Raw genomic sequence first — 14,533 nt, 5'->3', positions numbered from 1 at the left:
TGGCTGCCCATGCCCACACACTGTATGAGGAAGCCTGCTAACCAAACATCCTACACTCCCACAGAGATCACGGGAGCTTTCTCATTTAAGGCAGGGGCCTTTTGAGGAAACAAGTTGTTCTCACTAATCAACTCAGTCCTCACTTAAGAACTAAGTAGTAAAAGTCAACACACATTTGAGAAACATCAACATCAAGGAAGAGAGAAGAAGAATAAACTAAATGAGCAACCCTGGAGAAAATGGAGGTAATTTAGAGAACAAAAGAAAACATTTAAAAATTCAAATGGAACCCTCAGAGCGGTTTTAGAGGACATTTCATTCCTATCATAAAACAAGATGCTCTAAGAAAGAATTAGTGCGAGATAAGAAATAATCCCTGGAAATTAATTATATTATAGTCAAGATTACAAAAATAAAATAGATGGACTAAACAACAGAATGGATAAGACTAAAGACCAAGCTGGTATTCTGGATGACAAAGCTGAGGAACTCCTTCATATTGTAGAGCAATGGTTTCATTCTCCAGGTGGTAGGGGGTACAGGAAGACTTTTCAAGGGATATTAATGGGACAGAAGTTTTAAAAGAAGAAAATTCCAGGTCAAATGGGACTATATCAAACTGAAAAGCTTCTGTACATCAAAGGAAGCCATCAACAAAATGAAGGGGCAACCTAAGGAACAGAGGAACATATTTGTAAATCATATATCTGATAAAGGGTTAATATCTAAAATATATAAAGACATCATACAACTCAATAGGAAAACAAACAAACAAACCAATTTCAAAATGGGCAAAGACACTTTTCTGAAGAAGACACATAAATAAATTGTCAACAGGTACCCTGAAATATACTCAACGTCACTAATCATCAGAGAAATGCAAATCAAGACCACAATGAGACATCACCTTACACCTGTTAGAATGTCCATTATCAAAAAGAAAAGAAATGACAAGTGCGGTGAGGATGTGAAGAAAAGGGAACCCCTGTGCACTCTTGGTGGGAATGTAAATTGGTGCAGCCACTATGGAAAACATTATGAAGGTTCTTCAGAAAATTAAAAACACAACTGCCATATTATTCAGCAATTCTACTTCTGGGTATTTATCCAAAGAAAATGAAAATCACTAACTCAAAAATATATCTGCATCCCCATGTTCATTGAAGCATTATTTACAATAACCAAGACATGGAAACATCCTAAGTTTCCAACAATGGATGAATGGATAAAGAAAATGTGCTGTGATATATATATCACATATGTGACAATATGTAATGGATGGACCTCGAGGGCATTATGCTAGGTGAAATAAGTCAGACAAATAAAAACAAATACTGTATGATACACTACTATGTGGAATCTAAAAAAAACATGAACTCAAAGACATAGAAAACATATTGGTGGTGATGGACGTTAACTAAACTTACTGTAATCATTTTGGAATATATACATATAGCAAATCATTATGTTGTACACGTAAAACTAACATAATATGTCAATTACATCTCAATTTTAAAAATTCCAGATCTTTATCTTCAATATGGGCTCTTTGCTAAAATTTATCCCCCTATAGCATGCCTGCAGTCAATGCCCATAGCTTTAAGATCACTGGGACTCATCCATGGTAAAAAAAAATTGAGTTTATTGCTTATTGCAATAAGGGAGACCACAGACCATGGGAAACCATGAGATGTCTCAGTAAAAGAACATTGGAAGGACTTCTTATAGGAAAGTTTGAGGAAGGTTCAATGAAGCAGGGTATTGCTCTATGTATTAGTTTTGAAGGGCGATTGTAACAAATGACTGTAAACTGGGTGGCTTAAAACAACAGAAATGTTTTCTTGCATAGTTCTGTAGTCTAGAAGTCTAAAATCAAGGTGTTGGCCAAGCCATACTCACTCTGAAAGTCCTAGGGGAGTATTCTTCCTCGTCTCTTCATAGCTTTTCATGTTTGCAGCCAATGCTTAGTGTTCCTTGGCTCACCTCCTGTGTATATTCACATGGGCTTCTCCTCTCTGTGTGTCTATAACCAAATTTTCCTCTTCTTACAAATCCATCAGTTATTGGATTAGGGCTCATCCAGGTCCAGTAAGACCTCAGCTTAGCTTGGTTATATCGGCAGAGACCCTATTTCCAAATTAGGTCAGCTTTACAGGTTATCAGTCATTAAGACCTAAACATGTCTTTTTAGGGGACACCACGACACTCTAAATTTTTGTTGGCAGAAAGTTGGGGTGATTCTCTGATGGGTATCATAATAACATCTATCTAGGGGTCTATAGGGCAGCGTGGCTCAAGGTGTCAGTAAAGGTGTAGCAGTTACTCCGGTTAGTGGAGAGAGGAGGATATTTGGTCATTTTTGTGGTTTGGACAGAGTTCTTATTTGTGTCTGTTCTCAGATTTGATTATGGTGTGGTTTTTGTCTCACGGCATCATGGGAACAAAGTGACCAAGTCTGATGTTGGTGGTCTATGAAACTGTTTGAGTTCAACTGGAGAAGCACAGAGACTGTTTGAACCAGGCCAGCTCTCAGCTGATAGCAGTCAGGGGCTAATTTCACCCCCCTTTTTGAAAGACACTAATTGTGTAGCAATCGACTGACCATTAAAAAAGAATTTTTGGAGTTATTTCTGCCATTTTAATTTTGATGCTTTATACTTTAAAAGAACTTAAAAGAACTTTTTGTATCAGAGTATTTCAAACATACACAAGAGGTAAAAGAAGGTGCTCAGTTTAACAATCATCAACATTCTGCTCTTTTTAAAATACTTCCAACACTTTATGCTGTTGTTGGAGTATTTTAAAACAAGCCCCAGACATCATTAGTATTTCATCACAGATTCTGTAATGTGTGAGAACCTAAAAACAAAACAAAACAAAAAAACCAAACCAATACCATTAACACATTCAAACAAAAATCAAGTAATTGGTTTTACCAAAACCCAAGTAATTCCTTGATGTCATCTAACACCAGTTCATGTTCAATTTTCCGCAATGGTCCTAAAATGATCCTTTTACAGTTGGATAAGGATGCAAACAAGGTCCAAACACTGCATTTGGTTAATGTGTCTTTTTTTTTTTTTATCATCTTTATTGGAGTATAATTGCTTTACAATGTTGTGTTAGTTTCTGCTGTATAACAAAGTGAATCAGCTATACATATACATATATCCACATATCTCCTCCTTCTTGCGTCTCCCTCACACCCTCCCTATCCCACCCCTCTAGGTGGTCGCAAAGCACCGAGCTGATCTCCCTGTGCTATGCGGCTGCTTCCCACTAGCTATCTATTTTACGGTTAATGCGTCTTTTAATCTCTTTAAATTTATAACAGTTCTCTGCATCCTCCCCCTTTTATGTAATTTATTTTTTAAAGGTCTATAGGTTATTTTCCCTGTGGAATTTCTTGCATTCCATATTTGGCTGATTGAATTCTTGTGGTGTTAACATGTTTCTCTACCTTATATACTTCTTGAAAACTGTATTTAAATCTAGACACTTAATGAAATTCATTAGTTTGAGGTTTAAAAATTTCTGAACAGGAATAATTCAGATTGTGTACCAAAGCAGAAGATATATGTTTGCTGGTTGTCTCAAATTCAGTGACGTTTTGATTGACCAATGGATAATTAGCCTGATCCATCCATTACAAACCTTCCAATTAATCTTTTAATGTGGTTTTAGCAAAGATGATCATTACCAGATCTACTAATTTTTTAGACTTTGCAAAATAGTACTTTCTAATGTTATCCCGCTGCATGTATTAGCTGTGATTCTTCTATAAAGAATTATCCTCATCAACTTTTTTTATTGAGGTACTGTTGACTTACAGTATTACATTACTTTTAGGTATACAGCATAGTGATTCAATATTTTTATAGATTATACTCTATTTATAGTTGTTTGGGAAAATAGTTATTTTTCTCAAAAAGTGTATTTATGCTAACATGTAATTAATTTATTATGGTTATTTTAAAACAAATAAATATTTTTATTTTTATTTTACTTTATTTAAAAGAAAGGCTATTTATTTAAAATTTATTTATTTATTTAGTTTTGACTGCGTTGGGTCTTCTTTGCTGCACGCAGGGTTTCTCTGGTTGCGGCAAGTGGGGGCTCCTCTTTGTTGCAGTGTGTGGGCTTCTCATTGCGGTGGCTTCTCTTGTTGTGGAGCACAGGCTCCAGGCACACGGGCTTCAGCAGTTGTGGAGTGTGGGCTCAGCAGTAGTGGCTCACGGGCTCTAGAGCTCAGGCTCAGTAGTTGTGGTGCACGGGCTTAGTTGCTCCACAGCATGTGGGATCTCCCTGGACCAGGGCTCGAACCTGTGTCCCCTGCACTGGCAGGCGGATTCTTAACCACTGCACCACCAGGGAAGTCCCCCCCCACAAATATTTTAAATGCAATTTTAATTTCTAACATGGTGTATATCAATTGATGTAATCCGTACATATAAACAAAAACTTTTTGGAAGTCTCAATAATTTTTTTTAAGATTTTTTTTTGATGTGGGCCATTTTTTAAAGTCTTTATTGAATTTGTTACAATATTACTTCTGTTTTATGTTTTGGTTTTTTGGCCGTGAGGCATGTGGGATCTTAGCTCCCCGACCAGGGATCAAACCCGCACCCCCTGCATTGGAAGGCGAAGTCTTAAGCACTGGACTGCCAGGGAAGTCCCAGGTCTCAACAATTTTTAAGAGTGAAAAACTCTGAGAACTACTCAATGAAAAATCTTACCGTGAATTCTCTCGTCCTACATATTTCATTTTCAATACGTAACTCTGAATTGCTCATCACTTCCTGTAAGCTTATTCCTTGTTCTTAGATTTCCCTGCTATTCTGTCTTGTATCTCATCTCCTCTCTTTCTACCTACTGACATGAACAGGTCTTTAATCTTACCACCATTTGACCAATCCTCCCCTGGCCTTGATTCCTACCTGGCCCACTCGGATTGCCTTGTGTTGACTCTACTCCCTTGCTCTATTTATTCCACTTTAATCATTCCTTGCCCCACTAGTTTTCCCTAGCTTGCCATCACCCCTTTCTCTCCTTCTTTTGTTATGTCATGTTGCAAATAGAGAAAGCCACATAAAACACTTAATGTTAGTGTTCAGATGCCAGTACCGTACCTTGTAGTCCAAACCATCGGAGCAGTTAAAGACCACACACTGGATGGCGAGAGCTTTTGCAAGGTCTTTGGTAGTCTCAGTTTTCCCTGTGCCAGCAGGACCAGCTGGTGCGCCTCCCAGGTCGAGCTGCAAAGCCCCCATGAGGCAAAGGTAGCAGCGATCCTGAAGAAATTGATAAATTGTCATTATTGAAGGGAACTGACTCTGGCCACAAATTCATAAGTCCTTTCCTTTCTATAGCAGGAGGGTCATTAAAGGTTCTATAGCAATTGAAATATACTAAAAAATCCAGGCACATGATCAAAAAGCACAAATCTCTGCTTTACAAAGATGTATTCATGGCAAGTCCTTTCAAGGGTTAATGGTAGAAGGAAACTTTTCAGAACTATTTTGGTGGGGAAAAAGCAGTAATGAACCTAAATGATCAGTAACTTACCGTGAGAGGAGTAATAACTAATCTTGGGCATGCACCCAAATACTCATAGCCATAAGTATACTGAGAGAGCGCCATCCTTGCCACACAGTTGTCCAGGTCTATATCCCAGTAATAGCGCAGTTGTCTCTGCCAGTCAAAGGATTCAACTACCTCTACCTACATAAGTGATGACAATGATACACATATTAGATGCATTAATTTCAGAAAGAAATATATGATTTTATTTAAGTGAAAGAGTTACCTTGGCTTGAACAAGTTCAGTGACTATGTCTCTTGCATGTACATCAATAGTAATTAAGGCAGTTATGATGTTTCTGTGTAATTTAGGAAGAGTGCCTCGGACTATTGCAGCCAGGGCATTTAATCTCTAAAAATTAAAAAAAAAAAAGTGATATATAATTTTCAAAAATCAGCTTACATGTATATCTTTTTACTATTAAATTTGGAATAGGCACTTTTCAAAACTATCTATAAAATTAGATACCTATAAAATTAGATAGTTTTGACAAATGTCTATTCTAAATTTAGTAAGAATCTGTAATTCTGTGACCCAGGACAACAGTTTAACTTATTTAATTCCTATAAGGCTTCTATGAAGTACAATACAATCTTTACACCAGTTTCACATTAGAGGAAACTGAGGGTCACAGAGGGTAAGGAAATTGACATAGTTATAAAGTAGCAAAAATTACACTTGAGTAGACATTTGTCTCAAGGAAAGCCCCGTGCTCTTAACCACCATGTGATGATGTCTCTAGAGAAGACGGTTCTCCCTAAAAATCAAATGTGATTAAGGTAGTACTCTTCATTTTCAGGGACAGGTTTTTTGGTGTTTTTTTTTTTTTTTTTTTGGTGGGATGGGGGGAATAATCAGAAATCCTGTGCATTTAAACCAAGCCAATGATTGATTAAACGAAAACATTTTTTGATAGACTGAGTTCCTGATTTTCACATAAATGGTTAAATCTTTTTCAGAGAAGGGCAGTGCCTCTGAAGGCCTTGAAATGTTGTGCTGAGTTTTCACTCAGGCTGACCCTGATCAGGGCCCACCTCTACAAAGAGGTCAATGGGACTTTCCATAGCGAGTCTTTTCTCTGGGGCTCTTTGAGTTGAAATTCTATCGAGGACCTTCATGAAGGAGGTTTTTTCCTATTTCAAGAAAGTTGTTTCCTCCTTTTTCTGTTTTAAGGGTGAGTCTTCAAAAATGCAACATTGCTTGGAAGTAGAATTGAATTTGGAGTTAAAGATGTGGCCTGGCTGTAAAGTTGCATTTCCCAACAATAGCTCAAAAATTTGTGTAGAATGGTATTTAGTTCATTCACTTATTTATTGATAGTTGCCTGAGGCTTCTATAAAACAGTAGAAAAGCACATGTTGGGCCTAAGAATAGAAATGGCACAAATCCTGTGGTTTTCCGGGATTGAATCCACTTCTAGGAGAGATATCAGGACCCAGGATAACATTTCTTCTTAAAGGTGGCAAACCATTATAATCCTGACATTTTCCTCTTGAGTTACGCTTTTCTTCTATTTTTAATAGTATTCATATACATACTACACAAACATCAGGGTAGCGTCACTGAGAAAACTTCAACAGAAATAGTTTTAGTGAGAAGCCCAAAGCTTTGGATGTCATGTCAGAGGCTTACAATTTCTGAAGTAGTGAATTTGCATTAACCACTCCAATAAAAGCCACTGGGACTATCTGGCACAGTGCTATGTTCGATGTCACCCTGCCGTAATCTCACCTCAAAGTTTACTTTTTCAAAAGCTTCCAGGGCCTCTAAATGGTTACCATCTTCTCTTTCCAAACACTCTGTCAAATCGCGGCACCACATGATTTGAGAAATGGTCAGGATCACCTGCATGGAAACATCTTTCTTCAGTGTGTGATGCATCTCACCCAAACAGGATCCAGAGGCGGAGATTTAAGCAGTGTAAGTTACTTGAGAAGGGTGGCCGGCGATCACCCATACTGTCCTCGGTTTCCCCAGATAGTCAGCGATGGCAGCTTTGCACAGGCGACGCAGAGACGTGAACATGGCTTCTTCCACTTTGCCCAGCCACTCCTCCACATTGCCTCGGGCCTTGAGGCCTTTCCCCAGGCTCACCTGGAAGATGATCAGACCGTGATAACATGTAGGCTGTACATCCTGTGTACTTCGTAACGGAACCCTGAGCTAGGTAAACATGGAAGCCTGAACATGAACACTGGCACTTCTACTGATACCCACTCAGCACCTCTCTTTACACCGCCCCCCCCCCACCCCCCGACTTGGTGATTTATTTCACTGCTTCCCTTTGGAGCCAACTCCCGGAAAGAGGAGTTTATATGCACTAAATGAATTCCTCCACTTTTTTCCCTTACTTCCTGCCATCTGAATTTTGGCCCCAACCACTCCTCTAAATCTGTTCAGGTCATTAAGGTGACCAGTGCTCTCCCAATCATCCAGTCCAATCGACGCTTTACAGCCCTTTTCACATTTATTTCTTGGACTACCAATGACCTGACTGCCCTGGTTGTCTGGGCTCCTGCATCTGTTCTTCTTCTACCCTCCCTTTAAATGTCATGTTTTCCCTGGATCCTAGCCTAGGTCTTCTCCTTTCTCTTTTGCACTAGTGATGAACAAATTCTTTTGCAAGAGGATCAATTTAGGACAAGTAAAAAAATTTTCTTTATTGAGGTACAGTTGATTTACAATATTATATTAGTTTCACATGTACAACATAATGATTCAATATTTTTATAGATTATACTCCATTTAAAGTTGTTACAAATAATGGCTGTATTTCCCTGTGCTGTACAATATATCCTTGCTGCTTATTTATTTTATACATAGTAGTTTGTAACTCTTAATCCGCTACCCCTATCTTGCCCCTCCCCCCTCCCCTCTCCCCACTGGTAAGCACTAGTTTGTTCTTTATATCTGTGAATCTGTTTCTGGTTTGTTATATTCACTAGTTTGTATTACTTTTTAGATTCCATATATAAGTGAAAACATACAGTATTTGTCTTTCTCTGTCTGATTTATTTCACTTAGCATAAAACCCTCCAGGTCCACCTATGTTGTTGCAAATGGCAAAAGTTTATTCTTTTTTGTGGCAGAGTAATATTCTATTGCATACATATACCATGTCTTCTTTATCCATCCATCTGTTGGTGGACACTTAGGTTGCTCCCATGTCTTGGCTATTGTGAATAATGCTGCTACGAGCATTGGGTGCATGTGTAGGACACGTAAAGTGTCTATGGGCTCCTTCCAATCCCATAGATACACTACTGTGCTCTACCTGGACTGAAATCCTTGGCATTTCCCTGCACAATTTCTCTGTATGGAATGCTGTCCCTCCCATGTCTCCTCTCCACCTTCCTTGGCTGCCTGTGTGTGTGTATGTGTGATTCTCCTCTGTGCGGTCACCTGATTCCCCACAGTCTGCTAATGCATTCGCTTGCTTGGTGTTTACAGGCACTGTGCTGGGCCCCGGAGAGGCTGCTGCCAAACAATGACAACTAATACTTCATAGCACCCACTCAGTACTGTTCTAAGTAATTTACATACACACTTGAAAATCCCCAGCAACTCGTTAATCAGGCACTATTACTAAACCTTGTTTTACAGATGAGGTTAAAGATTGGGAGTGGAATCCATGTGTCCGGGCAGTAGAACCAGCTCTTAACCACCCTACTCTTGTGCCCCTTATGGAGAGTTAAGACCTGGCTCCAGTACCTTCCACCCTGTTCCCAAGAACAGAGCACAGCCCCTGTTACTGCATTTTCTGTGGGGCTTTTCAATTGTTTGACTATGTCTCTGCTGTCTTTGAGTTCTTCGAGGGCAAGAATTTTATCTTTGATTATCTTTGAAATTGCTGAGCCAGCAGAAGACCAGATCACAGTAGCACTTGATGAATGCTTAGCATGATGATGAATAAACCTCTACCCTCCACCCTAGAAGAGTAACAAAGTTTACGCATGAAGAATTATAAACAAAAAGCCCTTACCCTTTCTCCCTCTGGTGACAGCATCGCTAAAATATCATTAGTGTAAATCTTTTCTGGCTCTGCATCCATGCCAGGAATTCTTCCCTCAGTTGGAGGCATTAGAGCAAATTCGAGCTTTGAAATGGAGTCGAAGCATTTCCTTAAGTGTGGCTGCACAGCTTGGGGATTTCGTGTCTGGGCCAAAATCTCCAGAAGCTCATCATTTGACAAGAAGTAAAATCTAGATAAAAGAATATACTTAAAATGTAACTTGAAACTGAAGCAAAGCCTTATATAGACATGAAAGATAAATCCCTTAGCCACATCTCTTCCCCATCCACTGATTTCCTGGACCTCTATCCCATGGGTCCTGGGTCTGGGAGGCCACGTGTCTCTAAATATGATTTTTATAAAGATTAGTGTGGATGCATCTCAAGCATCTGGAATTAGTGCCTGGTACATAAAAGGTAGATATTTTTCATAAAAATTGTAAAGATGCTAGCACTTGCTAAGATACTGATTTGGTTGTATGTCTGTTACTTGGCTTTGAGCTCCTACAGTGAAGATATATTACTTGTTTTCCCTAGAATCTGGCCTTGTACCTCAGATATACCTGGTATTTAATACATAATTTGTTGAATAGATGAATGGGTGGCTGCAGGAACCTTATTTGGTTGTGTGACTACACACATGTGGGCCATGCTGGTGTGATCCTGCCTGGGATTTTCTTAGATACTGCCCAACAGGGCCATTTGGAGACATGAAGATACCCTAGGAAAAAAAAAAAAAACTGGAGAAGGGGCACACCTGGATGCCCAGGGATGAGAGAGAGGGATGAGGGTCTGGCTGGAGAAGACACTTCACTCCTGTGGAGGAAGCTGCCTATGAGAGATCCCTCGGGATTGGAGTGATCCCATTAGCACGTGGAAGGCCCCACGTGAGAGAGGGGCCAGTTGGGTACCAGCCAAGTCAGGCTTCTCCTGCCGTGTTGCCTCTCCTCCCTTTCCTGCCCCCAAACTGGAGACCTCAGAAACCTAATAGGAAGTGGGGAGGGTTGATGACACACATCCTCATCATCACTAAAGCCTTCAGCCTTGCAACAGGCTTATGCCAGAGAAGGGGGATGTTTTCACTTTGAAAGAAGTTCAGAGTTTTGATTATTATAGATCGTTTAATGGGTTAAGGTAATGAGAACTTTTTGTATTATTATCAGAGAATGACCAGAAAATTCATGAGACCTGCTCAAGATATTGGCCAGGGACAGGAAGAAACTAGCCCCTAGTAGGGAATACAGAGGCTGTCATTAGAAATAAAGATGTTTTGGGTTGCACCCTATTAGTCTTGCTTCTTTAAAATACCACATATGGTAATAATTTGTACCCCTGCCTCTTTTCAACTAATGAAACAGATAACTGTCAAGATTGGACTATGAGCCCTGTGGGAGAAGGAACAGTGTTATATTCACCTTGTGTCCCCAGAACCTAACTTGGTCCATGGCTCATAGTAAGCCTTCATTAAGGCTTGGAGCATGAAATCAGTGGTGTACAGAGCCTCCTGACATAATAAACACTGTAGACCTAGTTGATGTAATTCCAAACAAAAGGAAAAATAAAAGCTGATGATTTTTGGTGTTCAATATTATCACAGGTAAATTTGTGTCCAGATTTCTTTAAAGATCAAAACAGTGTACAGATTTTCTCTGGTCTTGGTAGACTCAAGTTACGGACCACTGATTTAAGAGTGAAATAAAAGGCACATTCCAAACCTCAAACTCTTCTGTCTTTTCCCATGTTGCCTGAATCTGTTAAACTCAATCAAATCTCCCAGCTCTTGGATATCTTGTGCACACACATACCCTGTCCTGGTACCCAGCAACAACCCCTCTTACCCAAGCAACCCACATAAGCACCTAACCCTGGCTGACTCAGTGCTTGTCCTAGGAGAGACTTTAACAGCCATTTCCTTTACATCTAACAGGAAAAATCCATGAAAGATGAACCATTTTTTGATATTGTCTATGTTACGGTACAATGTGCCCCCAATGACTGAAGTACGGAGCACTTGCTACCATCAGGTAGTCATAGTGTAGTCATATATAATTATATTGAAATGGTGTATTTACATAACTGTCCACCCGTTAACCACGAGCTCCATTAGAGTGGGGATCTGGCCTTTTCTTCTTTGTATTTTTATCACTGAGCAAAACATTTGGTATGTTTCTAGAATGAATGGATGAGTAAAAAATTTCATTTGGAATTTGTGAAATGACCTCTTAGACGACTTCTACAGTAACCCTCTTGGGCCACCAATTAACCTAAAGAAACCAGCTCAGGCAACAAAGGCCTCTAACTTTTTACATACCCATCTGTGGACACACACACACATGCAGGTACACACATACACACCCAGCAGTGAAACGATGCTGTGATCAAGAATCCTTCCAGCACCTTGGGTACTTATCCACTTAAACCAAATATTGTATATTTATCCTTGACATTTACACGCCCCAATCAAGATATTAACCGGATTGCTATTATGAAATACCTTTCTTGTTTCCCTCTTTGGTTCCCTGATGTTTTGATTTTATAGTTTGTTTTTAAATATATCCTAACAAATTAATGGATACTCTTAACTACTAAAAAATATTGTTGGTAGCTTTATAAACTTACCTTGGAAAGATAACTCTTTTTGATTCTAAATATGCCTCTAGACACTTCTGAATTTGGTCAAGTAATGCATTATTATTTTGAAAAGTCTCCAGAAGTCCTGTTCATTGAAAAAAAAAAGGTATTGGTAAAGTTGTGTTAAAATAAATAGAGAATATAATTTTAGGTGGAAGTAAAATATGATATTAACATTTTTAAAGTTTTGGTTTTATTTGATGAAAGAATGGTCTAATAACTCAAAATTTGGGGGGGGGGTTGGCTAAGAATGTTAACTATAACTTTTAATAATAACATTAATTTTGATATTTGCCACAGATGAACAGGTAATTAATTTGAAACCTTTTTATCTGGCACCCCCCACTTTTGGGGGCTGGAGGTGCACAAACCAAAGCCAAACTGTTGCCATTCTCTAAACACTACATATTCTCTGTCACTTTCTTACCCATGTCTTCTGTTTTTTCTGCCATATTTAGATGTAAAAAAATTGTGGCAATAGCATCCTATGTCTTTATCACTAAACTGTAGCACCTTAAGGAGCAAGATTCATGTCTCACTTGATGTTGATGTTTTGGTGTGTATCACAGTGCCTGGCTTCCCCACCTGTCTGAGAATCAAATCCGGTTTTTTCCATGGTCTCCAAGTCTCTACGTGATCAGTGACCTAATCCAATCCCCAACCCGCCACCCAAGCACACTCACCTCTCTGGCCTCACTCCTAAGCCCTCTCCTGTGGGCTGCACTCCACCCCACTCTGGCGTCCTTGGTGACAGTCACGTACGCTAAGCATGCTCTTACCGCAGGGTCTTTGTTCTTCTCTCTGCCTTTAACAATCCTCCCTTAGATCCACGAACCTGTTTCATTTCCTCATTCCTGCAGATTTCTACTCAAAAGCCACTTTATCAAAAAACTCCTTTCATCACACACACACACACACACACACACACACACACACACACTGCAGCCCCCAACTACTCTCTAGCGCCTTTACCCTGCTTAATTTTTCTTCACTGCTTTATCATCACCTGAAATGATATATACAGGTCCACACTCCTTTATCTGAAATTCCTAGGACCAAATGTATTTTGGATTTTTTTTTTTTTAATTTCAAAAGTTACATTATATAACAAAAGTCCAGTTGGCACTGGGGCAGCACTCTGTAATAAAACACATTAATATTTTTGCAGCAAAAGGTTTGAATATGCACATTAAGTGGATGTGCAGGGCAAGATAAAGATCTCTCAGATATATCCATCTCCTAATCCCGAGGACGTGAGAATATGTTAGTTTTTATGGAAAAATGCACCTGGCAGATGTGGTTAAGTTATGGATCATAGGATGGGGAGATTATCTTGGATCATGCAGTGGGCCCAGTGTAATCCCAGGGGTCTTTTTTGTTTTTTTTTTTCTTTTTTCTTTTTTTTTGGCCATGCTGCACAGCTTGCGGGATCTTAGTTCCCCAACAAGGGATCGAACCCGTGCCCCCTGCAGTGGAAGAGAGGAGTCCTAATCACTGGGCTGCCAGGGAATTCCCCACAGGGGTCTTTATAAGAGACAGAGAAGGAGATGTGATGGCAGAAGAAGAGGCTGGAGTGATGCAGTTCTGACTGGAAGGGGACCAGGAACCAAGGATTGTGGGCAGCCTCTTGAAGCCCCAAAGTTTTAAGGTTTTCGATTTTATCATCCCATAGAGTTTTTCCTGCCTGTTTATGTTTTATGTAAGAGTCTTTGGGCAAAGAGTATAGTCCAGCAGGCTGCCTCTGCTTGACAAGGAAGCTCTCTGTCCATGTCACCAGGATAGGCAATGTGCTGCCATTTGCAGAACAACAATCAATCCTGCTGAGGCTGTGATACAACCGTAAAGTTCAATCACCATGTATGTGTAATCACCCGGAAGGACTTTGATTCCACATCCTTAGAAAGAGAACTTACTAAAACACATTTCAACTGCATAGCACAGGGAACTCTACTCAATACTCTGTAATGACCTGTATGGGAAAAGAATCTAAAAAAGAGTGAATATATGTATATGTATAACTGATTCACTTTGCTGTACAGCAGAAACTAACACAACATTGTAAATCAACTATATTCCAATAAAAATTAATCTAAAAAATAAATAAAACACATTTCAACCCTGAGATTAGAATTACCATTAGTGGCAATATTCGTAAGTGGTCTTAATGAATTACTTAAAATACGGTGTGGAAATTTTTATGGTTATAAGTCTGTGAGAACTTTAACAGAATAGGTCAACTGAATGTAAATGTATTTTTTGTAGCCTAAATTGTGAGATGGAAGCATCACTGATACTCTGTGGCAGGATCCC

At 39.3% G+C, this 14,533-nt stretch overlaps 1 protein-coding gene across 1 annotated transcript in view; it reads right to left on the bottom strand.

Moving 5' to 3' along the window:
• DNAH6 (dynein axonemal heavy chain 6) overlaps nucleotides 1-14,533 on the bottom strand; it is a 297,879-nt gene that overhangs the window by 164,091 nt on the left and 119,255 nt on the right. Inside the window, exons 23-29 of the mRNA XM_068564239.1 lie at nucleotides 12,212-12,308; nucleotides 9,564-9,783; nucleotides 7,511-7,675; nucleotides 7,313-7,426; nucleotides 5,807-5,932; nucleotides 5,566-5,721; nucleotides 5,130-5,291 (exon numbers count right to left, since the gene is read on the bottom strand). Coding sequence (XP_068420340.1) covers nucleotides 5,130-5,291; nucleotides 5,566-5,721; nucleotides 5,807-5,932; nucleotides 7,313-7,426; nucleotides 7,511-7,675; nucleotides 9,564-9,783; nucleotides 12,212-12,308 — 1,040 coding nt within the window. The remainder of the gene's footprint in view (nucleotides 1-5,129; nucleotides 5,292-5,565; nucleotides 5,722-5,806; nucleotides 5,933-7,312; nucleotides 7,427-7,510; nucleotides 7,676-9,563; nucleotides 9,784-12,211; nucleotides 12,309-14,533) is intronic.

The sequence above is a fragment of the Eschrichtius robustus genome, chromosome 15 (assembly GCF_028021215.1).
Source record: "Eschrichtius robustus isolate mEscRob2 chromosome 15, mEscRob2.pri, whole genome shotgun sequence".
NCBI lineage: Eukaryota > Metazoa > Chordata > Mammalia > Artiodactyla > Eschrichtiidae > Eschrichtius > Eschrichtius robustus.
The sequence above is the reverse complement of the archived record's forward strand: the minus strand, read 5'-3'. Positions and strand labels throughout refer to the sequence as shown.